Here is a 25,077-nt window from a genome sequence, read left to right as displayed (position 1 = left end):
TATTACCCTTCACTCTGTTTGGAAATATTCTAATGCGCGTTCCTCCTGTTTTAAAATTATTTCCAGCAGTTCCGCCACCGAATCCAACACCAACGGTTACGGTGACCGAAAAGAAATCCCAATAGATCGAGGTAAGTCATCCCGACCGCCGCAGGTCCTACAGTTTACCATAACCCTTCGTTCAACTAGCAGCACCAGTAGCAACCCAACCTCCGTATAGTTTTGGCCCCCTTATTAACCACCACGACAACCTACAGTCAACCTAACCTGTACAGTCCAATGCAATGCACTTTCCTTTGCCTTTCCAACACAAAAACACACCCGAATAACTAGCCAAAAACACAACACACACCGGTATGGCACACTAACAATGCTCTCAAACCAATCCACCTTAACCATATTTTCTGCAGCACGCCAAGAACAACAACACACGCATTCGTATAGTTCTCCATCAAATCCCGTAGTTATCGTAGCAGCTAGTAATAGTAGCGTTAGTGTAGCGGATAGTACAATTGGTAACGGTGCTAGTGAAGATAATACACCCGATAGCGTCGACGGTAGAAGGTATACTAACAAGCCTGAGTGTTTCAAACAACCGAAAGTGTCCCAACAACTGCTGCTGCTGGAAACTCAGTCACCGCCGGACTCTCCGATACAGCAGGTGCTGTCACCCCATCCGATCACGATGACGATCACGGATGTGTTTGATCGGCTTGCGAACAGTTCCCCGCTGACGGCAATCTCCGAGGAGCAACCGCCGGCCATGTTGCAGGACGAGATTGAAACGGACCCATTGCCAACTGTGGAACCGATTGAGACTACGCTGGAAGTCATTGCGGAAGAGTGTTCTCTACCGAACAGTTCCCCGCTGACGGCAATCTCCGAGGAGCAACCGCCGGCCATGTTGCAGGACGAGATTGAAACGGACCCATTGCCAACTGTGGAATCGATTGAGACTACGCTGGAAGTCATTGCGGAAGAGTGTTCTCTACCGACGGAAGTGAAACAATCGCCACTGCTTCCAGCGAACAGTATGCAAACGGAACCGGATGATGATTGCGAGTATGGAACGTTATCGGAAGCAACCAATAACAGTCTTCCATTGGCAGAATCGTTCAATGGGTTGGAATCGTTTGACGCGTACGAACCGGCTACCGATGCCAGTCTGCTCACGGGACTGGACGATGAGTTCTGTTCGTTGATGGAAGAAACCTATCCCGATCGAACGACGATAGAAACATCACCTGAGCTGCTTCAAATACGAGAAACTCCACCAGCGGCACATTACGTGAGCAATCACGATCAGCTAGAGTTTGCCGAGCAGCTAATGGCACTGGACCAGCCATCCGTTCCCGTCAAGCAAGATCCATTTGAGTGTACAGAGGAAGACACACCAACTCGAATAACGCTTCAACCAGACCTGGTAACGTTCGACAATAATGCACCCAGTCCGGAGGGACCACCAGGTATTGTGGCCGTTACGGAGCAGATGCGTGCGTACTGTGAGGAACTGAAGAATATTCTGAACCACCCTGCGGTTGAGTTATCGGATGAGCCACTTCCACCCTATCCGGATCCCGAACCGGATCCGGAGTGGGAAATGGTAGAATCGCCCGAGGAACTCGATGCTCTGGCCGCATTTCACGAGGAGCTGCAGATTGCCATAAATGATCCAGCACAAACGGAAGTTCGCCCGTGTAAGGATCATGCAATCCGCGATGTGCCTCTGGTTGATTTGGACGAGTCCTTTCCTAGTCCCATCGAAATAGCAGGTTTACAGATGGCTGAATATAGTGACAGTTTGAAGAACATAGAGTACGTACAGGAGGCCATTGCAATGGATGAAGAAACGGTCCCCCTTCCGGAGTGTACCATCGAGTCGGCAGAATCACCACAAGCGTTGCGTGTGTCTTCGCCGGAACCACCGCCACCGATGGTTACTGTGCTGCACACACCATCCACCGAGCAACCATCCACGACGGTAACGGCCGAAAACGAGGATCCCTCGGGCGAGGATCCGTCCACACACACGGAGGAATCGATCGAGTCCCGGTCGGAGTCCAAAATCGAGGACACCAGCATGCCCTTCAGTGACACAGAGCTTCCCTCCCTCTCATCGCCATTTACTTCTTTCTCTACCAACACCACCTTCACCACCTCCACCGCCACCATTAACAATTGCATGTCAACTAACCTCACGGAACAGGCATCGTCACCTAGCATTGACACTAACCCCTCGAATAGCAATCAAAGTATTGTATGCGAAGCTTCTCCGGACACCGATCTGGAGGAACCGCACGCACTGGACACTGTCGCTGACGCTTGTTCGATCGTTGCAGCACAAAAAGTACCCGACCAGCAACAGGGCACCACCAACGGAGCAGGTGATGGTCGGACAGGCCACAACGATGCGAAAGATCAAGAAGCGTCCCTGGATGTGACGGACACGTTGATACCGGGTAAGTTTTCCCCCGGGGTTAATGCGCACAAATTATTCGTCCAGCAGTGTTGAGATGATCTATTTTCATTCTAGGATCGATTGCTGAGCGGGAGCATATGAAATGGCGTAACGCTAAACCGATCGCCAACAATCCCTACTCGCCGGATGCACTGCAGCGTCGACTGTCCGAAAAGAGTCGACCTACTAGCATGATCGAGATCGATCGGTTAGTGCGGAAGGAAGCAGCTCCGGCAACGGGAGACACCGGGGTACTAATTGACGACGAGAATCCACCCAAAGAGCCCACGGACTCTGGCACAGAAAATGATCGTTCGTTACAATCCGTTACGGGTGGAGCGTTAGCGGAAAAGAAAAAGTAAGTTCGGTTTGGAAGTTGGCCAATCACACCGCTTCAATGCATCCGGATGTGTCTGTGTCTGTTTCTAGGATCGGTCGGGAATACTACATCAACGATCCCGAGCGTCTTCGTGCGGGCGGTGCACCGGTCATGCAAACGCTGGGTGTCCAACAGCAGCAATCGCACAGTACCGACGATGAGAAAGTGAGTCACCAAACCTATTACACGCTACCGACCGACTCCTACATCATGGATCGGTTCCTGAACAATGCACCGGCTGCCGTCGGTCGATCATCTTCCATACGATCCATCCGCAGCCTACCCCAGAACGATCTGTCCCACAGCGGGTCGTCGACCCTACACCGGGCCGCATCCGTTGATTTAGGCTATCAAACCAAAACGCCGTCCGCGGCCGGTAGCGACACGGCGGTTGACATTCCCGCACACATTATAGCACAGTTCGAGCAGGAAACGCTACACAGCGACTACAAGCGGGACAGTTTCCGTGCCCGGCACGCAACCACCCGCCAGTTCGTGCTGAATCCAATCTTCGACGAACAGTCTTCGCCCGGTCCGGATGGGACCGGTGTCGAACGGCCTGCCACTAATACCGTACCGCGCAAATCATCGTCCTGTCGGCGTGTCGTCGGTGCGCCAGGTACACATGAAACGTCCCGGACTAGTTCGGGACCGGTCGTTGAGACGGTTTTCACCGATCTCTGCACGTTACGGCGCAGCGCTAGTGTAAAGAGCCGGATCGAACAGTTTTCTACCTTTCCCGTCGTCCGACGGACAGATAGCTACCGATCGACGTTAAGCAAATGATTGCACAGGGGCGGGAACTGTGTGGGAATGTTGTGGGTGGAACCGGAAGTGGTCGCCCCCAGTAGGTGATTTGTAGTGATGTGTGCCAAGGAAAACATTTACCTATATTTTGTCCAAAACCACGTGGAGATCGTGTGCGGACAGCGCAAATACTGCTTTGTTTTAATGATAATCGAGAATAATTTAACACAACAACCAAACGGATCCATAGTAGGTTTTAGTAATAGAATACAGGTTACTGATTTTAGCGATCCCTCGTTAGAGATTACATACCCCCCCGCATAGCAATGATAGATGCTTAGCTAAGTTCTACATCGTACAACAGCACAAATACACGAAAACATGATAGATTGTTACTGTTAAATGTCCTACCAGCGTATATTCTAGGAAGTAAGTGGAGCTGAGGTTTAGTGCATGTGTCCATCATCGTTGTCCAATCCCTCCAACTGCCCGTTATTGTTGTCGTCGTCCTGTTCGTTTGCTGTGGTTGGTTGATTTGCCAGTGTTGGAAGAGTTGTTGTCCCATCAGTTTGTTATGCGTCTGTGTCGTGATTGTGGTGGGAGAGTTTTCTAATTTCAGTGCCCAAAAGACTCTCAAGAGCCACTCACGTAGGCCTACACTAACACGACAGCATGCCACTGACACACTGAAACTATGGCAGAAGATCAGACGTTCAGGAAGGATTCCATTTCAGACCGTGCTTTATCGATCCGATTCGTTCCCATTTATTCTCCCACTATTACCCAGAGGGTAAGTTACTCGTGCTCACATAATGTACTACGTACCGCGGATCAGGTGTTACCAGTTGGTTCAGGGGTTCGAAACGGTCGCTTAGCTAAACCACACTCATCCGGAGTAGTACACTAAAACCGATAGGACGAGGTTAGGGAGAAGGGATTTACAATAGCTGGAAATGGGACGTATTCTATGTTATGTAAGGCATCCCCGCCCGAAATGGGATTAATGTTAGTAGTGGCTAAATAGCGTGACGACTCATCGACCTCCTCATCGATCATTTACCATCATCCATTGGGATCGTTTTGTCCGTAACGACACTAAATGGTGGGCAAACAATTTCATCCATCATCTCTAGCAAACTACCATCCAACATGGCCGTAAACGAACACTTGGGACATAATGGCAATGGGACGACAACCGGTGAACTTGCTCTCATACATGCATACATACCTCTCATCCACTGTAATCCTCAGAATACAGCGCTTTAACAACGCGTCCGTAAGATGTACTAGCTACTAACGAAACAATTTATTTCAAGGAAGCACGTACGTATCAAGGAATTGTGGAAAAGTAAGGGCATGGGAAGAAAACCAATGTTTTGGACGTAGATGGCGATTCCTCGATACTGCTTCTCACGATCGGCTTCGTGCGGATCTGGTGTAAAACTTCGTCCGATGTGCGTAACACACATACACATAACATAACCAATCATTGTATCTGCTGGAGATTATCTACTACTCTGTACATGGTGTAAACGAGTCGATTCAAAACTAATCCAATACTGCTGCTAATCAAACCAGAAATAAATGCATTTTACTCCAGTGTGCTAATAGGGTCTTTCGTAGAATTCCGACATCTCTTGGAACACAGAATACTAATACCACTGTTCTTATTTCCACAGTCCCTTCTGCTTGGCCGCAATGTCGATGATGGTGTAGCGGTGCACCAAAAGCTCTCCCCGGACCCATCCGGTAACTCCCTGTACCGTTCGAACAGCTTCGGCAAACAGCGAGATCCGAAGGTGGAAGATATCTTCGCCGCCCGTCCCATACAGGTAACGGCCGATGATCCGATCCTTAAGCAGGGTACCAAGGTGAGCTACCTGAGTACGCCCGCGCGTGAGATCTATCTCGTTCCCCTGGAGCCGGAACCGAACGGTTCGATGATAAGCCTCTCGTCTGAACTGAGCTCCGTCAACTCGCCAACCTCATCAACCGCCCGTCCAGAACTGGACAGCCTTACGTACAGTGAAGATTCGGACGTAACGCGCATCTACGACCTGACCACCGGTGAGGCGAAGGTCGTACGTGCGAACCGAACGGAACCGGAACCAGTGCCCGATACCATCCTCCAAATACTACCTCAATCATCACCGAGTCCGGTAAAGTCGGCGAATGCTAGTCACGCAGTGCCAGCAGGTAGCACCGTATCTGCCCTAAAGTCTCAGCTATCCACCGGCGATCGGGCGGACGATCGTACCCATGCACGCCGTTCGCCCTTCCCGGTGAAACCACTCTCACCGGAAACGATCAAGTTCTTCGCACCGAAACGCAAGCTTAGCTTTACCGGTAGCACCAACAGTTTGGTGAGTGATACGGCCAAAGGATGTGAGCAGGGCACTACGCACGTACTGCCTTCAATGCACTCATCGCTTCACATTGACTTTCCCGCCACGCGAACGGTCACCGGGAGCGAGTTTGCGATCATCGAGAAGGACGTGATCGATGTGTTGCCCTCGGTGAAGGAACTGGCCAAATGCTACAGTGGAAGTACGAGCGATGTCTCGACGTTGCCTCCCAAGCCACTGTACAAACCAAGGGTAGGTATTGGGGAATCGGTGTGTGTGGGTGTGTGGGGCTGTGTGAAGCTAAAGTTTTTATCTAGTATTTGTGTTTTGGAGCTGTACTTTAGGCTTTTTTAGGTTAATATTTAAAAAGAGATGTTGATGTTTACTTTCCCAGCCGTTAGTTGCAGACGGTGCCTTAGTGTGCACGCGCGCGTGTGTGATTTAAATAGTAGTGAAAGCACGAGCCCGGGGATTTTGTTGACATTTTCTCTCTTTTTCTTTCTTCGGAATCTTTTGCTTTATTTTTATTTATGGTTTTTATTTTACTTATGATGATGGCCATGATGATGATGATGATGATGATGATGATGATAATGATGGTGGCGTTAAGGTCAAGCTTAGAAAGGTAATGTACAGTGTGCGAAATGTGAACATCCCCTTACGATCGTTCACCTTCCTTTGTGCATGTGTATATAAGTGTGATTGTGTGTTTTATTAATGATCACATAACACCCAACTACTGAACACATTTGTAACATAATACAATTAAAAAAAAAACCTGTTCAAAATCATAACTCCATGACGAAGAAGATTAGAAATTCATTATAAGAACACTGTCATGTATATAATATTGTTCCTCACTTACAAACAACTCGTTTACACTCAAAACTACTACAATACAACCATGCAGGATACAATTACACACAAACGGTAGCTAACAGTAACAGTTCTATTCCTGTTCGCATCTACACTGAACAGTCATGAGCAATGTTTCTTCCTTTCTACCCCAAAAGCGCATCGGTGTGTGTGTTTATATCACTCAATCAAAAGCTCATCTACTATCTTTCCTTCATTCCCAAGTAATCTCCATAGTGCTCAAAGCCGGTATATTGATCTCAATTTGCTTTCACTTTCCTGGTTTATCGCCAACTCCATCAGGACTTTATCCGCCAGTCGTCCGATGTGCTGAACGAGGAAGGGATGCCGAGCGTCGATGCGAAGGGCCAGCGTCAGTACAGCAGCACGAGCAGTATTGCGGTGCGGGATGAAATACGCGAGATACGGAAGCTCAATCTGGAGGCGTACCGGCAGTCGACGTACTACCCGATGGCACCCGGCCACAGCATAACGGCGCGCAGTCTGTCCAAACAGATCCGTGAGCATAAGTACGTGGTCGATCGGATGGGCTGCTCCGGTGGGGCACACTTTCGCCAGTAGTTGTTTGTTGTTTTGTTAATGTTTTTGTTTTTGTTCTAGTTCGTAGTTTAGTAGTCAAACTAGTGATAATTGCATGTACGTTGAACGGTAGCTTAGTAGTAGACAAATGGTAGCTGCAGTTAGTAGTCATGTGTTCGATATTACAGCGATGGATGTTTAGTTAATTGAGACGATATGTTCTTTTTTTTAAATTCTACATACTACCACACATACACAACATACACACACACGCGCGCGGATACTACAGGGCCAACAACGTAACAGACGACCATAAGGTGGGCCAACAGGAGGAACCGTCGCCGACAGGGGACGGTGATATCAATGGTGAGGTGACCAGTGAGGGTTATGGTGACGATGGCCATACGTCACCGGAACGTCCCGGCAGTCCCGTACTACTTCCAGGCCATCTGAAGAATAGCATAGAGTTTTTCGAAAGCCTCAAGAGCAAATCGTAATCGTACCCCCTGTGGACATCCCCGGACTTCGGAATATCCTCACCGGTTGGAAGAGGAACTCACCCGATATCATTTCTCCACGAGTGGAAAAAAACGAGATGGAGATAGTGAGGGAGTCGTTGTGCCATTTTAAAAACCAGTCGCCTAGCGGGCCACCCCCAGTGTGTGGAAATTCATTTAGCCATGTAGTTTTTCATGTACACAAACAAACCATACACAACTCATCCATCATCGCTCAACGCTTCGGTAGGATGTATTCCAGGGCTAGATTTACATGAAATGCATTCGGATGTAATGTGTGTGATTCGGGGCCATCTTGTTTCCTCTCGCCAGTGGCGACAATATTCAAGACCCAGTAAGTTCTATCCATCGTGCTTTGTGCAAGGAACAGCCTTACGCATACGGGGATGTAGGAATGAAGGAAAAACATACCCACACACACACACACACACACACAGGCACACGTAAAGAATTAATTTATTATTGGCTGCGTTTGAAACACTTCATTGGTTGGTTGTACAGTGATCCATCTGCGATGCATCTTTTAAAATCATCATTTATTTTTTTTTGTTACATTTTTTCACCTTTGGTTTAAGCATTTCATTTCATTACCATTTTGTTATGTTCATGCACTGTTAATGAGTTTGTAGTTTTTTTTTCTTCTTCCTTCTTTTAACGTTCCTTTCTTTCCTGCATTTACCATTGCAAGAACAGTGAGCTTTCTGTTTTCACAAGTGGTTCATTCTCATCTTAGCGAATAAAGATGAATTTATGGATTTGATGGAAAATAAAGCATTTAAAAAAAACCTCAAACCAATACAGCACTTGATTAAAAATAAACTATCCGAATGTGTTAATAAAGTGGTCTATTTATTTGCAAAAATTGATTGATTCGCGTAGCGGCCTAGGAATGGATAGGAACGGACCACACTGCTCGTACTATAATATCAATACTGAATAGTAAACAGGCCATGAGGAATACTCAAATACTACTGAAGTAAAGCGTACACAGCAACGTGTTTCAGCCACGGTTGCGATTGAGACGTTGCATAAAACAGGCACGGAATGAGTTCAGTCGTACGTCGATTTCACCTTCCTCGAGCTAAAATTATAATAAAAACATTCCCATCAATTGGGGACTTCCGTTTTGCCAATCACTTATTCCCTTACCTCATCAAATTTATATATTTCCTGGTAACACGACGGCGAAATACATTCCCGCACGCACCGAGTCCGCTCGATTCCATCAAACTCCGTGCATCGGTTGCTTTGATCGCAGGCTGATTCGTACTCGCGAAACGTAAGCTCCTGCATGTGGATCGGAAAACGCATCAACTAGAACCGGCGTCCATGTCGAAATCGATACCGTCCCGTACTTACATTTTTGCTCGTTTCCTTAAAATCATACTCGGGAAACTGAAACACTACCTTATCAACGTCAGCAGCCCATACTGTCATGGCGATTGTTATGATGGACAATAGGAAAAAGTGTACCGAGGCAGAATTTAACATTTTGGAACGATATGCTCCTGATTCTTACAACGTATGAGTGGATAAAACTACGAATCCGCCCCAGATTCAACAGCTTCTGTATGGCAGATATTTGTTTACTTCCTATCACGCGAAGTGAACAACAACAAAACGTTTCGTTTCTCCGCACATGCGCACAAAATGGAAATGGATTGCTTTTCCAACTCACAGCACAAAATGGTTTTGATTTAACAAATAAAAGAAAGCTGAAAGCAATAAACAATTAACGTCCCACAAGAAAAATACAGATGCAAAGCGATGGAGGCGCCATACTGAGGGAAAATGATCACGTTTTATATCTTCAAAATTTAAAATCCCCGCTCTGAACGCAACCCTGACCAATTGTCACGTACGCACATTAGAATTGAACAGTTGGATATGTTTTGATTAAAGAGTTTTTTTTAAATTTATCAACTTCGTATCTTTAACAAAATTTCCGCCAGGGTTTATGTTATTCAGCTTTTCTTACCTTATTGGTTTATTATGTTTTATTTTTAATGTTTTCTTTTTCGTATTGCAATATTTATTGTAAACCTGTTATAACATAATTACCCACACTGTACCCAGTGGGTTGACAGTTTGACAGCCGCCGCCGTATGGAAAATCAAAACATTGTATAATCGTGTGCTGGTTCGGTAGCGAAATTTGTTGATGGTCGCGGAAAAATGTTCCATCACCGGCATATTTACGGTAAGTACGGCTAACACCCTACACCGATTGATTCTTTGGTATGTTGTCCTGTGTTTCACACATTCCACACCTTGCAGGAGTCGCGTCGCTTGCACGCAGTTTTAGCCGCATCGCACTGAACGAACCATCGTCAAATGTGGTTTTGCCGGCTGTTGCCCTGAAAAGTACGAACAGTGCAAAACCTCGGCCTATCGCAAATGGAAAACAAGTGGACGAACTGCTTCCGATTCGTCCAATTCAATTGCGTTCTTCGGTAGGAAGGTTCGAGATTGGCAATAGCATACGAAGGAATCCTCTGATCCCGTTGAAAGAAATTATCGACATTCCGATTGTGTCACGCATTATCGAAACTCCCGTGCAGCGTCCCGGTTTGCAAGAACCGATCGGTGATAACCTCGCGGTAATACCGTCACTAGAACTACCCACCGATACGACCGCGAAGGACGAACATGGCAAACAAGCAGCTCGGTTAATCGTCATCCGTAGGCGTAAAATGCGCAAGCATAAGCTGAAAAAGCTTCGCAAGCGGATGAAGTTCGAATGGTTAAAGGTGAGTATTGTGAAGTAATAGAAGGTACAATCCGCTCGGCTTCTAACAACCTCATCCCCTGTTTCAGCTGCGACAAAGACGAGAATTGAAAAAGGAGAAACTGTTCCAAGCAGAACTGATAGGTCAAATAAAAGAGGCGGAAAAATTTTCCGCCGAAGCGTATGTGGCCAGTAAGCTAAAACAGGCCAACGATGTGCCGTTACCACGCTTTTGGAAGGGTAAACGGTTGCCACAGTTCATCATAAAGCAAAAGTTAGGCTTGGAATAGATACAGCAGTTCGCTGATATGCAGTGAATAAAGTATTTGATTTGTCGTTAACAAAAACGTCTTCAAGTGAATAATTAATTGATAGTTTTTGCAATTGTAGAAATTTGTTGAAACCTATGGAATCGTTATCAATATGCTACCTCTGTAAAAACTCGTCGTTGTCGTATCCCAGCATCATATCTAAATCCATAGATATAAACAACCCTATATCTAATGTCAAATAAATCAAATCAATATTTGGGAAAACATAAACATCAGCTGGATGCAGCAAAGCGCGCGCTTTTCAGTCTTGCTAAGCCGGCAACACTTACCACGCGCATTATCGCAATCATACGCAACACGTGCTTTCTACTTCGGTGTGAAAAGTAAACCCTGCAGACGCACTAAGTCCACTATGGCTCCACAACTGTTTCCTGCTGATTCCGGCAAGCTGATCGTAAAGAACGCTCGGTACATAAGCGTACATGACGAAGCCATCGACAAGCTGGCGGACCGAGTCATCCGAGGCATTAAGGAGAAGGAAATTAACATTGAAAACTTTTCCCAACACCATCATCATCCGACGGCAAAGGATCCGCATGCGGTCAATTGGATTTTTCTGATCGATACGCTTAACTTTTGCTTCTGGACACCGGGAGCGGATGCAACGAAATGGAAAGTGGATGGCGAGACGGGTTACTTTGCACTGTGTGCCGCTATTAACCGGGCAATGCGCGAAGGAATCGACATTACCAATCCGTCCTTCTATTCGAAAATTACGGTCGAGCAGCTGGAATCAATTCTGCGGTCCGACACGGAAGGAACGAAAGCACCACTGTTACAATCGAGAGTGAACTGTTTGCACGAGGTTGGCGAGGTGCTGCTCGAACGGTATGAGGGCAAATTTGAAAACTGTGTTCGTACCTGTGATGGGTCAGCGGTTAAGCTGCTGCAGCGCATTGTGGAAGACTTTCCCTGCTTCCGGGACGAAGCCGTACTGAAGCATGGCGGTGAAGATGGTGCATCACCGCTGGAGACACGTGTATCGTTCTACAAGCGGGCTCAAATCTTGGTTGGCGATGTGTGGTCCTGTTTCCGGGGAGAAGGATTGGGTCGGTTCGAAGATATCGATGCGATCACGATGTTTGCTGACTATCGGGTACCACAGGTGCTAGTACACTTCGGAACGTTAACTTACAGCGATGAATTGATGGCATTGCTGAAGGAGGACACACTGTTGGAATATGGATCTCGCGAGGAAATAGAAATTCGTGGTGCTTCTATCCACGTGGTGGAACAATTGAAAGCGATGGTACGACAGAAACTGATCACGAGTTATCCTGATATTGATCCGAAGTGCGTTAATGCGATTTTGTTGGATCATTTCCTGTGGGACTATCGTCGAAAGCATGCGTCTGAGCTGGAGTACATCCCGTTTCATAAGACCATCAGCGTGTACTACTAAACCAACCGGACAAACAAACACCATTGGTAAGATTGGATTACCCAATTACGTTTGTCCAGTTCATTGTGTGTTACTCGAAAATCATTCAATTGGCAGCTAAAAATAAAAATTGGCTACATACAAGATCATAAATTGGTTAGCATAAGTTAATTGGCATCAGCTAGATTTGGGACGAATTTAGGGGTGAATCTTATAATCAAACGTTTTTAGTCTGTCGTACCATGTCTTCTCTCGCTACAAGAACAGCTAAATCGTATAAAGGAATTTTGTTGTTCGGTGTCTTTCTCATGATGTCATCAACGGTTGGCGAGATTATAAGGCCCGAGCATTAAAATCCTGAAAAACAATGATGACCAAACTTAAAGCAGTCCCTAAGGCAAATGTGTTCGAGGTCGCCCGTTTGTAGGAAAACTCCTTCAACTTTTATCACAACGGCTTAACATTTAAATTGTTCTACTAACCTGAATGCATTTTCGTTGTACATCATTGTCATGGCTTTAATGTCCCATGTGTTAGTATCATCAATATACAGATCAAGTAAAATGGTCAGTTGGTTTTACGTGTTTCAATAGGTATACTCACCATCACAATAAGTAGATCGATCCACAGCATTCAATTGTGAATTTGTGTAATCTTCGGAAAGGCTATTCATTCTCAATACTTCCAATATCATTCAGTCTGTTTTTAACACCGTGAAAAAAGTAATAATTCGTTTGTTTCGCTTGGAATGTTCCTATCATCATCATCATCGCCACTCATCATTATTATTGATTTTGTAACTGTTCCATTATTATGCGCTTTTCCATTGGACTGTTGGGTTCCGTTTTGTTTTACAGTCTACATCTTTTCACCTGGAACTACGTTTTATTTACACGAAATATAATATACGATAACAAAAGACTATCTTGCTTGCAGTGTAATCCAATCGGCATAGATTTGCTCAACTGTCTCGATTTCTCTGGCATCTAAAGATAGTTTACCATAGCTACTATGCAAGCGTCTTTACACTCGATTTTAATTATGATACTCATTTGGAATAAGGGTTCTTCTCCAGGCGGGCTTCACTTATGGAATAGTTTATAGAATTTGCACATTCAAGTAACAAGATTTTTGCAACACAATCCTCACCATCTCCAAACTCCTATTCGTATCGGCCAGTACTAATGACGGGAGGATTTCGGTTCACAATGATGGCTTCCTTACGGTAAGCATCAACTGCGATTATTGTTCTGTCTGCTTTTCCACCGCCAATCGTGTGTGAGGGACTTGTGAGTGGACTTTTTGCAATGATTGGTAATAATGGAGAATGAAACGATCTATTCAATGCACTCGCAATGGCGATGGTCAATAGTGCTTGAACTCCAATTCAATGCAGCACCAATGTGACAGTATGTACACATTCACGAACGTGTAACTGGGTGCAACAACGACATACGTAAAAGAAACGATTTAATTTGCATTTAACACCACGGCACCATACTATTATTGATTTGCTCGATGACAGTTGGCAAATTGATTGTGACACGAGATAATACTTTGATCATATGCTAGTCAAATCGCTGAACTTGAGGAAGCTTTCGCTTTCGATTGTATCCTCGCACGCAACGCTATCGTAACTGGGAACGGTAAACAAAAGGTGTTGGTTTGGGTGTGCGTGTTCCTTACCGTTCCATACGCCAAACCAGCCAACGTTTGGGATGTTTAGTTGTATCTTTCTTGCCTATTTAGTCGGGTACCGAGCGCTTGTTAATACACGGTCAAAGCACCTGATACGAACGCTTTCGTAGTGCGATCTTACAACATTCATTTTGATCGTTTTGTTTGTAACATTGCTTAACTATGCTCGGTTTACATACAGCTAATAAACACGACGGCCGAATCGGGGGAAAAAGGATAATACAATAGTTCGAAACAAGACGAGCACATACATGAACGATACGCACTACACAAGTAGGCTTCATGTTCTGTTGCCCATTAAGCAATAATCAATAAAACTCATCAATAAAATAATCAACATAAACGGATCAATTTCGACAAACGAGGGAACAAAAACGTGAAATCGATTTGCAGAGGCGAAGTAAGGGATGTTGCTTTGTTCCTCAAGAACGAAAATAAAAACAAATAGTTTGTGCGTAACAGAGGGACTATGATAAATTGCTTAACAACAGTTGCATAACATCATACAAGATAACGAGACTAAGAACGAATAAAAAAGAAAAAAAAACATAAAACACTATGACGACGGCATAGACGGGTGCAAAAGGGAGAAAAAGGAAACACGATTAGGTAGGATGAAAAAAAAGAACGGACAAATGTTCTACCCTCAGATACATTCCCACTGTGTTTAAACCTTCGTTTCGACCATATCGATGTTAAGCTTATAGTACACGTACGGGAAGTATTCGGATTGTCCGAAACCGAGTCCAGGAATATCGACGTTCTGCAAAAAAAGTAACCAATATTATGTTGTGTTGCGAGTAATCGTTAAAACACAATACACAATCTGAAACACTTACATCCGCATTTCCACCGGAAGAGCCCGCCGAGCCATCGAGATGACTGTACAGCTGTTGAAGTACATCGCGCAGACGCTTTGTGCTCTTCTTGTTCGGGTGGATCAGGATGGCTTGGAAATTGACTGGCAGTCCGTATCTGGGAAAAGAGGTACCATAATTAATACCCGATGTATTTAAAATACTGATTGTATAACTTCGTACCTCAGTACCGATTCGACGAACACACGCAGTGCCTTAACGTGCACCCAGGCACAGAAGCACTCGCTAAAGTTGACCTTCAACCATCTAACCAGTGGACCCTAAGAAAGATCAATAAAGAAAATATGCAACGTTAACATTTGCTGATTCAACATTTCCATCAAACGCTTACTCATACTACTTACGAATTGCTTCTTCTTATCCGTAACCAGCTTCGTGATTTCGTTCTTGCCTGCGGCCAACTCTTCCTCATTGTAAACAAACTCACGCACGACAAACTTACGTTCACGGGCGTGCAGCTTAAATTCGTCCACGACCTTCTTGAATAGCGTCACCGTGCAGAGTGCATAGTCTGCGTCCTGTGTGATCGTCTGCGACGAACGGGGCACGATCATGTCCGTGATCTTTTCATAGTGTGCATTCCAATCACCCATGTTGGCCCTTTCAAGAGGTACAAAAAAGGCAAATTAAATTATTAGAAACCAAAAGTTCTCGCTTTTTGAGCGATGTCGCCGTACACGTACTTCGGGACAATAACGAGCAACGTGGTCAAGTATTCCGAATCCAGAATGAAGTGTTCCTTCTTTACCAGATCCGCCAAATTACGCGTCAACAAACTGCCACTGTGGGGGAAAAAGTACGGTATAAATTTTCAAAAAAACACTTTCCAATCACACCGCTATCCTCATCCGTACATACGTTTGCTTTTTCTCCAAATTCTGAAGGTTGCCCTTCAGGTTGTTATACGCGGCCGATTTCGTCTTCAGATCAGCATCGATTTGTCCGACTTGTTTGGAGATAATGTCCGCAATGTTACGCAGCGATTGCTTCGTCGGATACTTGGCCAAATCCCACTGGAAACGGGTGATGTACAAAGCCAAGTCATCTAAGATTGAACAAGTGCACAGAATGGGGAAGAAAACACAAAGAAACACGAATTTATTAGTACTGCGCCAACAGAAAAAAATGCCAATAAACATAAAAAAAACTGTGTCGGTGCTTCGGAAAATATCGAAAATAATGTATGAACCAATCCTGCAAAAACGAAACGAAGCCTAAATAGTACACATGTACACAAAGTAAAGAAGAGGTACAAGATACATGACGCGCGTGTGCTGTTGAAAATGTGTATGCACCATACAGAGTAATCGGTATGCAAAAGAAATATAAATATACGCTTTATATTGTTCGCTTACTATAATGCTTCACACTACAAATAAAATGTACAGCAAAACAAAGCGGCAGAATTTAAGGGTAAACACATCATCAAAGCGAGGGACAACCATGGCTTACACGAGTAGAATATCTAAAATATGTCTCTTACATGTTATGTTATAATAATTGTATAAATTTGATCATTTGTCACTAAACTCGCTCCACGGTAGAAACACCACTTTTACGCACAATCAAAATTTAATCATATCCTTCAATTGTGTTCACAACTTCAACCGCTACACTAACAACGGTAACGAAATGTAAATGCTTGCATAAGTTTTGCTTTTCTTTTCCTTTCCAATCACATTTCTAGCTAAAAGTACAATGTACAGAGAAACGTAAACGAAATCTTTAACTGGGAGGTGAAACATTTCGCATTAAACTTGGGCTTGAACGTTACAGAAGGAAGGGAATTACGCATGGTGATTATTGGTAGGAAAGCGTGCGGAAATATTAAGTGCGCTACTAAGTTCGGCGGAGCCAGTTCCAAAGACAGATACTATCAAAGTTAGATTCCAAGCAAAATATAGCTAGAGGTAACTATAACACGATTAATACTGTTGACTTAGCCGAGGGGTTATAACTTGAATTATTCAAATCGGAATACCCCGTCAGAATAACAATCTGAGCGCACTATCTTAGACGCCATCGAGAACTTAGTATCGTACCTGATATAATGCAACTGATAATAAAAATAGAAAACTACTAGGATAACAGGACGCTGCAAATGGTGCAAATAACTTTAACGAGACATTTGAAAAATAATAAAACTCAACGGCAGGACATGATGGTTTGGACAGACGGAGTGCACTTTCCGAGGATGATACGAGGGAAGTGGTATGGGTTGGGGCTAGTGTGTATGACCTGTGTATGCAATTAGCACGCTTGCACTGGAAAAGAAGAAAGGACACGCAAAACATAAGAGCGCTTAAACAGCTTGCAGCAAACATGGCGATGATCCTGAAACAAACAAGGACTGGAAAACAGATTAAAAGAAATAAGATAGAGATACATTGTGTGATACAGAAAGAGTAGCAAACAGAGCATAGAGTATAGATTAAAATAGTGTTTAGGCACCAGAACACAACAACACGGGGCAAGGGTGGGTTGTGCAATAATTATGGAACCCAACAAACAATTAGTATATGGGGAGCCGAACAGGTTGTGCAGGAAGGAAAGCCTTCTCTATCCGGGTAAGTGTTCACAGTGAATCAGCAGCACAGGTGATCAGCGGTGGGCAACACAAAGACTAACGACTATTTAAAGGATAGACAACAGAAAACAAACGACCTGAAGTATGCAGTTTTTTTTCAATTAAACAAACATAACATAGTACAGCAGACCAGCTAGTGGAAGTGAGAAAAAGAGAAATAGAAGAGTGTATTTTGTGTATTGGGAAAGTATGCATTTAAAAAAATAAGAAGAAGAAAATTGATCGCAACATTCATGGGAACCAGGTAAGCCTGACCTGGATTGATGACCGCCGAAACCGACGTTGGTTGTGGCAGCTTTTTTGCAGTCGCCTTTCCCTGACGTAACCCATTCCGTGCCACCGTGGACGTGAAGGTCGTCCCAGACGGAGCAGCAACACCGCCGGTAGAGGAAGGATCCAGCATACCACCGCCGCCGTAAACCTCCCATACAGCGTCCTGTTCGGGACTTGAAGCACGGTCATGTCTGCCGGTGGTCGCTCTACCTCCACAGCAACTACTGCTGACGGCTGAGGTGCGCAAACCGATCCCGGATGTTCGCCCAGGGCTGTGGCCGCCGAATAGATGGCTTGACGAGCGACTCCTACCGGTCCGTTAAACACCGCCGGAGTGGTGTGGTGCGAACGAGAACGGAATGTTTGGTACAGTTTACACATTCGCCAAAGGATACATTCGCCTCTAATTCAATGCATAGAGTGGAAGAACTCAAATAAATGTGTTTTAAATATACCGATCATCATGACGATCACCATATTCACACGTAAAAAATGACAGCAAACATTTACTACAAATGCGTGTTCATTTCGATGGCGACAAGTGGGCCACGTTCCTTCAGAACGGTTCCAAATGACAAACTATATACATTCAGTGATACAGCAAAAGAACAACTGGCATCAAATGGGACGTATGCAAGATGTAACATTTAAGGGACATACAGAGACAGAAAAATACAAACACACATCAACGGTGCTGTCCAATTCGGTTGATGATTCTTTTTCAGATGATGAGTTACATACATTGATGAGCGTAAGGAACATACATACAACCTCCCACATATGTTCGATTTAAGCATAATGATGAACGGTGCTCTATTGGCACCCTTAAGTTCATATTCTGTGCGCTACGACAGCCCATTTATGGATGGACTAGGGATGACACTGCATGATATGGAAATGAAACATGAACTTTGTTTTAGACCAGCCTATACCAATCGAATGAATCTGTCCACCAGCGGCGTATATGATGTATCGAACCGAATGATCGCTAGTGAAACATCAACGAACAAACAACAGAAACAATGACAAGAACAACACATGATGTGTATGTGATGATTGTTTAACAAAACGATCACATTCTTCATCATCAACAACATCCAACATACAGGATGATGACCGGCCTAGCTGCTCAGTAGTGCGCTGGGACCGTGACGGTCAGTACCTGGACTTTGTCTGTGAATGCTTGCGTCGATGAAACCAGCGCCACTCGAATCCGGACTCTTCCTGCTCGTCATGGTCCGTCTCGGGTGCGCTGTGTCCACATTCGTCAGGTGGTCTACCGGTTACCGTCAGGTGACCGTGACTACCGCTGCTGCTGCTACCCTTACGACTTTTGTTGCTCGTATTCGAACTTCTCGGGGAACGAGGTGGCTTTATTGCTCTGTGGTGGCCATCCTTACTGCTAGCGCGATAAGTACAGCTAGCGTCACCACAAGCCACCGTGTAAATCGTATCGTAATCGTACACTTGGCACACCACCGTTGGCGGTGTGGTCGGTGTTGTTGGAGTCGACGGTATCGGACAGGTACACACCAGCCCGGGCTCACCACCGCTGGTTACCAATGTCCCGTGATGCCGCTCCACCGAACAGGCCGATGAGGAAGAATTCGTCATACTACCATGGCGCGAGGAACTTGCCGTCGTTGTGCCACCCTCGTTGTGGCTATGGCTGGAGGAACGAGTTCGTGGCCGATGGTCTTGGTCACATGGTTGCCCACCGGCTTCATCACTCAATAGTGCTAAGCGTTTATTATCATCCAACGCCGGTGTTGCCGGACCGGATTCATCATCCGATGAGTCCGGGCCTTTTTTGTGTTATTTCCGCATCGTAATGCACACGCGGATAGCAAACGGGCATAACACAGAGCGGTTAAGTGTACGGTTGTGTGCAGAGGGTGTTGAATGAATTGGTTAAAATATAGGTTCAGATTGGAAGGGCATAAGGTGTAATTGGTAAGGGGCGAGGATAGGGAACAAAAGAACCGATGTAACAGAACCAAAGTACAACAATATTTTAACGATCGAAACAATATTCATCAAAATCAACAGATCATTGTAGAACTAACTCATTTGGCAAGTGTTTAAAAGAAGCTGCGCTTATTGCCTCAATATGAAGTCGCATTCGAGTATTCTTTTCCTAGTGAGGATCCCAAAGCAAAAGAAAAACATCCCACAAAACTAGCTACTACCGCAGAAGAGACTAACGCTAATGGCAGCCACTCCTGCTATTGAATAGTTTCGAACGACAATTGATAGGGTTGATTAATTTTTGTTTGCGCACTCTGTACTCTGCGCGATCTGCGCGATACCTCATTGTGATCAGCATTATGGAAAAACAAATTATGCATTTACTTATGCGTCTGCAAGGGTAATTCCTTTGCGAGGAAAGGAAAATACATCCACACTTCAAATAATAATAAACAAACACCACTTTCTAGCTTTTACTCACTGTTGTTGGCCTGCAAGTTCTCGTACAACTTGTCGCGCTGATCTTCCAGCACGTCGCCTAGATAGGCGGCAATCTTGCGCGTTGTCTGCTCTACGTAGCCATCCAGCTTGCCCAAATCGTCGGACAGTCCGACCAGCTGATCGAGGGTTCCCACCTACAATAGATAAAAAGAATAAACCGCATGAATGGTGTGCTCAACTACTGTAGAAGATTCCCTGCAAGGTGTCACCCATGTTCATACCTTAAGGTCCGGAATATGAAACTTAAAGTTTTCACACAGATTGTTCTGCTTGCTGGTAACATTGTTCATCGTTTCCCAGGTCTGCTGGCAGGTCTTGTCACCCGGTGCAGATATTAACCAGTATTCCGTCATTGTGGACATTCTATCGGGGGCAGCACCTGCAGGGAAAAGCAATGATCGATTAGTAAACTGGATGTCGCCGAGCTCAACACAGCCAGAGCCTAATCGGTCCTTTATGACTATTGTTTAATATTTAATTCACTTGTTCGTTACGGAGCCTCCTCGGTTCCCTTGACATTCGCATGTGTCCGCTGTGTTACACACGGGGTAGATTGATTTGTTTTGAACCGATGACACGAAAATCGATACCACTGACAATCATGATGGTGCTGTTGCAGTTTTCAGGATATCCGTTGGTGGCTTTTTCTGGCTGTGGTAGATCATTTCCCCGTCACTTATGCAATGGTTCTGCGCCTTCACTTATTTACCAGTTATGCTGCTTATGGGGGAACCCATGCAACTCGGCAGCGAGCGAGAGAGATGGACCATACCGACGACCGCTCGTGTAAGCGAGATAGTGTGCTTGCGAAGCGAAAAAATGGTCAGCTGTTTTGAACTGATAAGTCACATGACATCTACCTTTTTCCTGGCTCAGGTTGCTCAAAACCTTCAATGCACAATATTTTACGTGTTTTCCAGCACGCTCGCTATAGACAGGAACCGATGTTTGTTTTATCCTGCCACTGCACCCTCTCCACACCAGCGGTTTCCATCACTTTCCACAGGACATCCAGCGCGTCGTGCGGGGCACGAACAAACATTATCGATTTTCGTTACGCCTTTCTGGAATCAATATTCACGCTCCGTGCTCTAAAACCAATCGTCGGTAACAGCTAAAACAAATTTCACCACCACACGGGACGGGAGTTTTCCAACGCGGGGTGAGCGGGAAAATAGTCCGTCCACTGCGAGGACCATTCAAGGGACCGTCACCGTTTTCGTCGGTAAAGCAAAAGACTCACCCTTTTCTAGGCAAACTGTTCAACTACGGAACTGGTGATCTGTGTGTACGCGGTCGAGATGGTCCCGGAATGCAACCGAACAGATCCTGATGTTCCACGGAACGGCGGTGAACGATGGCAACAAATCCGGACAGCACACGGACACGGGGAAATCCTTTCGAACGCAGGCAGCTCTCAGGCAAGAACACCAACGGCAGCAGATCTTCTCTTCTCCACCATTACAATATTCACGTGATTGCTTTCGGAGCGGTGCGCTTGTGTGGGAGAGTTTTCTGCGACGTTTCGCTACACAACGACGTATTTTGCACGAGTGTTGGTGGTGGAAATCGTTCGGAGCTGTCAAAGGGTTGCTGTCTCGCTTGCGCGAAGCGAAAACTGGCCCGCATGCCATTTCATTCGGGTCTGTTTTGATTCAAACGCACCTCAAAACGAGTTGCTTGAAAATATTGCTAGCTTGTGGTTTTTCTTTATGATTTGTTTATGTTTTCCAGGAATACAGGGTGCCTCTTCTATAAATAAAAATAAGCTTTTTACTCTTTCTAAATAAAATTGGTGTAATTAACACTTGCCGGCATTTAACATTGGGATCTCGCAATTATATCGATCGCATTAATTTATATCAGTTAGCTTTGAAAGATTTGAGGCATTTAAAACCTAAATAAAAAACGTGAAAGATACGGTCAAACAGAAGAATGCTTCTTGTTCTCTTGTAATAAAAAAAAAATATCTGCAAAATTAATCACCTCAAAACATTCCTGCTGAAGTCAATTAATGTTCAATTAGGATCGCATTACATTTGCCATGCTTTAGCTCACTAATTCATCTGTTGATGTTGAACTTGTTGATAAAGGTAGCAATTAAGATGATCGTTTCTGCTAATGGAGTTTACAACGCCTCGGCACAGTTTGACTCCAACTAAACAGGTTCATTACTTTCAATAATTTGGCCTTGAAATGCTCATCGTCAATCGCGTTAAAAAAAACGTATCGAAAGAGCATTAAAGAGCAATGTAACTCACAGCTTATCCCGATTTTTCATAGAATCAAGATGCTCATTTAATCACGATCATATACGCATGACACCGTTCGGCCGTAAGCCTCTTATCATTCTTCAAGCAATAGGCTCGCAATAAATCTTAAATTTGTTAAGAAATTCTGTTTGGCACGGGCGGCAGGTACTTGTTGACCAACCGCGTACCAATCCGATCGGCCAACTAGAATGGTGCACTCACGAAATTTGGGTCATCAAAATACTCAACGCTTGGAGGGGGGTCGTTGTTCCGAAGTGTCCTGCTAGGCATTTTATGGTTTCGAGTACCCGAGGAGTCAATACACGTTGTACATGCATTGATAAAACCGACAAACCTATCTTAATGGGTCAGATTAAAGGGTAGGTCGCATTAGTTCTTGTTATAAAATGATGCTCCCCAAGAACTGGGAATGCTAGTCGTCTGTTAGGAAAGCGTTGACACAGTGTGGGCTATTGGTTGGACAAAATGTTACCAGTGAAGATCTGTGCAGCTTTAGCAGGAGTGATCCTGGTTTGTTGTACGGCAGTAGTAGTTCACGGGCTGGACAATGGACTGGCACGAAAACCACCGATGGGATGGATGAGTTGGGAGCGGTATCGGTGTATAACGGATTGCAAAAAGTACCCGGATGAGTGTATCAGCGAGCAGCTGTTTAAGAGAATGGCTGATCTGATGGTGTCCGAAGGCTATCGGGATGCTGGTTACGAGTACGTCAACATCGATGACTGCTGGATGGCAGACGAGCGAGATGAGGACGGTGTGCTGCAACCGAACAAGGAGCGATTCCCCAACGGCATCAAACACCTAGCTGACTATGTAAGACAACGCACTACCGCTGCCCAACCTAACTCCCGGTTCCGAAGATAAAGTGTGCGTCTTTCTAGATCCACGCACGAGGGCTAAAGTTTGGTATCTATCAAGACATTGGCACAAAAACGTGCGCCGGCTATCCCGGCATGATGGGCTACTTCAAGCTGGATGCACAAACGTTTGCCGATTGGGACGTAGACTTCATCAAGATTGATGGTTGTTACGCTGACGTGGAGCTGATGGTGGATGGTAAGAGTGCGAAGCGAAGCAAAGCAAACGGTTTACTTTCACCCTAGCACTGTATTAAATTGCGCATCGTGCGTCTGTTTCGTTACACGGGCCAGATTACATCAAGTTTGGTGCATTTATGAACGAAACCGGCCGTCCAATATTGTACTCCTGCTCGTGGCCCGCCTATCAGGAGTATAATGGCATCATCGTAAGTGAAGCTATTGAATTTCAATGCCGCCTCCAGCGGGGGTTTTTTTTTCCCTTGCTTTGCAACCAGGGCAATAAATTGGTGATCTTTCACTTTAGCCGGATTACGAGCAGCTGAAGGAAACGTGCAACATGTGGCGTAACTGGGGGGACATTGAGGATTCGCACCAGTCGGTGGTGGAGATTACGAAATACTTTTCCGACCATCAGAACAGAATCGTCCCACATTCCGGACCGGGGCATTGGAATGATCCTGATACGGTAAGGGAGGGGTTCCTTCTGCTGGAGGTTACATTTTTCACCACTGATCGCCTTCTCGACAGCTGATTCTTGGAAACTATGGGTTAAGCTACGATCAGAGCAAATCCCAGCTGGCCGTTTGGACGGTGCTCGCTGCCCCGTTTCTCATATCGAACGATCTGGCCAAGGTGACTCCGGAGGTTAAGGAGCTACTGCTTAACAGGGCCATCATTAAGGTTAACCAGGATCCGTTGGGTATTCAGGGACGACTTGTCAAGACGATCAACAAGATAGAGGTAAGCGCGATACCGTGCGCGGAAGGAGACACAAAACAATCTCTCATCCCGGCCACTGTACACGTCGGTATCTTCCACACGCAGATCTGGAAACGATCCATACTGCCCCGGGTGGGCCATGAGCTGACGCAAGCAATTGCATTTGTTTCACGCCGGGCCGACGGTGCACCGTACACCGTGAGCGTGAAGCTGCGGGAAGACGTTGGTCTAAGCAACAGCACCAACATCAAGGGATACAAAGTTTACGTAAGTGTGATGGAAATCATCTCCAGCGGACGGTGGTTAGATTTTGGCTTTCTACCTACCGTATCTATTTCGTAGGATCTTTTCGAACCAAAGGCGGTTCCGTTTCTTGTACGCGCCGGCACCACATTTGAGACGCGGGTCAACCCATCCGGTGCCAACTTGTACCGCTTCGTACCACAGTATGGAACGGATTTTATCAGCTTCTAGTGTCCGGTGTGCGGAGTAAGGCGGTGTAGGGAAGGAAGACTGAACGTGTCAGAACCAGAAGCGGACTCGACTCGGTGTAAGCCACGTGTAGAATAAAGTCTAACGCGCAATAATCGTTATTGAAAGCGTACAATACTTGCTGCCCACATATTTCCGGTTTGGGGTGGGTGGGTGGTGTGTTTTCCCTTTTTCTCTCACCCTCCACCAGTCCCGTTCTCCAGCTGCCGCTGACACGCTGTGAAACTTCCCGTCTTCCGTTAACCTGCTGAGATGCCAAGGTCAGTTGAAGAATGCCCGCCCGTATTCCTTTCCGTTCGTTCGTTGACCCACCGTAGCGAACTAGTATATGCTTCACGTACCTTCGCTTACATTTTCCTTCG

The 25,077-nt window shown here is 45.5% G+C and overlaps 6 protein-coding genes across 6 annotated transcripts in view; 4 read left to right on the top strand and 2 right to left on the bottom strand.

The window, feature by feature from the left end:
• The window catches only part of LOC128713478 (uncharacterized), a 32,363-nt gene extending 24,542 nt beyond the window's left edge, over positions 1–7,821 (top strand). Inside the window, 9 exon segments of the mRNA XM_053808338.1 lie at positions 67–131; positions 603–845; positions 981–2,459; positions 2,534–2,816; positions 2,888–3,002; positions 5,264–6,181; positions 6,540–6,554; positions 7,088–7,314; positions 7,614–7,821. Coding sequence (XP_053664313.1) covers positions 67–131; positions 603–845; positions 981–2,459; positions 2,534–2,816; positions 2,888–3,002; positions 5,264–6,181; positions 6,540–6,554; positions 7,088–7,314; positions 7,614–7,821 — 3,553 coding nt within the window.
• A 1,021-nt stretch (positions 7,822–8,842) lies between these two features.
• LOC128714191 (uncharacterized) lies at positions 8,843–9,333 on the bottom strand. The gene is made up of 3 exons (XM_053809066.1): positions 9,202–9,333; positions 8,992–9,129; positions 8,843–8,923 (listed from the first exon to the last, which is right to left on the bottom strand). Exons 1-3 carry the CDS (start codon positions 9,331–9,333, stop codon positions 8,843–8,845), a joined length of 351 nt encoding a protein of 116 aa, XP_053665041.1.
• Positions 9,334–10,016: 683 nt separating this feature from the next.
• Positions 10,017–10,859, top strand: LOC128715024 (uncharacterized). Its single transcript, XM_053809904.1, has 3 exons — positions 10,017–10,041; positions 10,119–10,591; positions 10,659–10,859. The coding sequence occupies exons 1-3, from the start codon at positions 10,017–10,019 to the stop codon at positions 10,857–10,859; spliced, it is 699 nt and encodes a 232-aa protein (XP_053665879.1).
• A 262-nt stretch (positions 10,860–11,121) lies between these two features.
• LOC128714094 (queuosine salvage protein) lies at positions 11,122–12,303 on the top strand. Its single transcript, XM_053808970.1, has one exon. The coding sequence runs from the start codon at positions 11,122–11,124 to the stop codon at positions 12,301–12,303; it is 1,182 nt and encodes a 393-aa protein (XP_053664945.1).
• Positions 12,304–14,647: 2,344 nt separating this feature from the next.
• Positions 14,648–20,540, bottom strand: LOC128715441 (V-type proton ATPase subunit C). The gene is made up of 8 exons (XM_053810338.1): positions 20,409–20,540; positions 20,168–20,321; positions 15,717–15,903; positions 15,536–15,640; positions 15,203–15,458; positions 15,021–15,118; positions 14,820–14,955; positions 14,648–14,743 (listed from the first exon to the last, which is right to left on the bottom strand). Exons 1-8 carry the CDS (start codon positions 20,538–20,540, stop codon positions 14,648–14,650), a joined length of 1,164 nt encoding a protein of 387 aa, XP_053666313.1.
• A 2,385-nt stretch (positions 20,541–22,925) lies between these two features.
• LOC128712058 (alpha-N-acetylgalactosaminidase) lies at positions 22,926–24,697 on the top strand. The gene is made up of 7 exons (XM_053806953.1): positions 22,926–23,276; positions 23,345–23,519; positions 23,615–23,709; positions 23,808–23,969; positions 24,032–24,244; positions 24,329–24,490; positions 24,566–24,697. Exons 1-7 carry the CDS (start codon positions 22,926–22,928, stop codon positions 24,695–24,697), a joined length of 1,290 nt encoding a protein of 429 aa, XP_053662928.1.
• The last annotated feature ends 380 nt before the right edge of the window (positions 24,698–25,077 follow it).

Source organism: Anopheles marshallii, chromosome 3, assembly GCF_943734725.1.
Source record: "Anopheles marshallii chromosome 3, idAnoMarsDA_429_01, whole genome shotgun sequence".
Taxonomy (NCBI): Eukaryota; Metazoa; Arthropoda; class Insecta; order Diptera; family Culicidae; genus Anopheles; species Anopheles marshallii.
Note: the sequence above shows the minus strand (reverse complement) of the source record. Positions and strands in the feature narration are given on the sequence as shown.

What these genes read in the sequence shown, in the direction of transcription:
- LOC128715441 (XM_053810338.1), bottom strand. Translation starts at nt 20,540, where the DNA reads ATGACGGAATACTGGTTAATATCTGCACCGGGTGACAAGACCTGCCAG. An exon ending in TTCGTCGAATCGGTACTGAG is followed by an intron (nt 14,956 to 15,020) that starts GTACGAAGTTAT and finishes CTCTTTTCCCAG; the next exon opens with ATACGGACTGCCAGTCAATT. An exon ending in CTTCCGGTGGAAATGCGGAT is followed by an intron (nt 14,744 to 14,819) that starts GTAAGTGTTTCA and finishes CTTTTTTTGCAG; the next exon opens with AACGTCGATATTCCTGGACT.
- LOC128715024 (XM_053809904.1), top strand. Translation starts at nt 10,017, where the DNA reads ATGTTCCATCACCGGCATATTTACG. An exon ending in CCATCACCGGCATATTTACG is followed by an intron (nt 10,042 to 10,118) that starts GTAAGTACGGCT and finishes CACACCTTGCAG; the next exon opens with GAGTCGCGTCGCTTGCACGC. An exon ending in TGAAGTTCGAATGGTTAAAG is followed by an intron (nt 10,592 to 10,658) that starts GTGAGTATTGTG and finishes CCCCTGTTTCAG; the next exon opens with CTGCGACAAAGACGAGAATT.
- LOC128714094 (XM_053808970.1), top strand. Translation starts at nt 11,122, where the DNA reads ATGCAGCAAAGCGCGCGCTTTTCAGTCTTGCTAAGCCGGCAACACTTA.
- LOC128712058 (XM_053806953.1), top strand. Translation starts at nt 22,926, where the DNA reads ATGTTACCAGTGAAGATCTGTGCAGCTTTAGCAGGAGTGATCCTGGTT. An exon ending in ATTGGAATGATCCTGATACG is followed by an intron (nt 23,970 to 24,031) that starts GTAAGGGAGGGG and finishes CCTTCTCGACAG; the next exon opens with CTGATTCTTGGAAACTATGG. An exon ending in AGACGATCAACAAGATAGAG is followed by an intron (nt 24,245 to 24,328) that starts GTAAGCGCGATA and finishes TTCCACACGCAG; the next exon opens with ATCTGGAAACGATCCATACT.
- LOC128714191 (XM_053809066.1), bottom strand. Translation starts at nt 9,333, where the DNA reads ATGTTAAATTCTGCCTCGGTACACTTTTTCCTATTGTCCATCATAACA. An exon ending in TTAAGGAAACGAGCAAAAAT is followed by an intron (nt 9,130 to 9,201) that starts GTAAGTACGGGA and finishes ATCCACATGCAG; the next exon opens with GAGCTTACGTTTCGCGAGTA. An exon ending in AAATATATAAATTTGATGAG is followed by an intron (nt 8,924 to 8,991) that starts GTAAGGGAATAA and finishes TTATAATTTTAG; the next exon opens with CTCGAGGAAGGTGAAATCGA.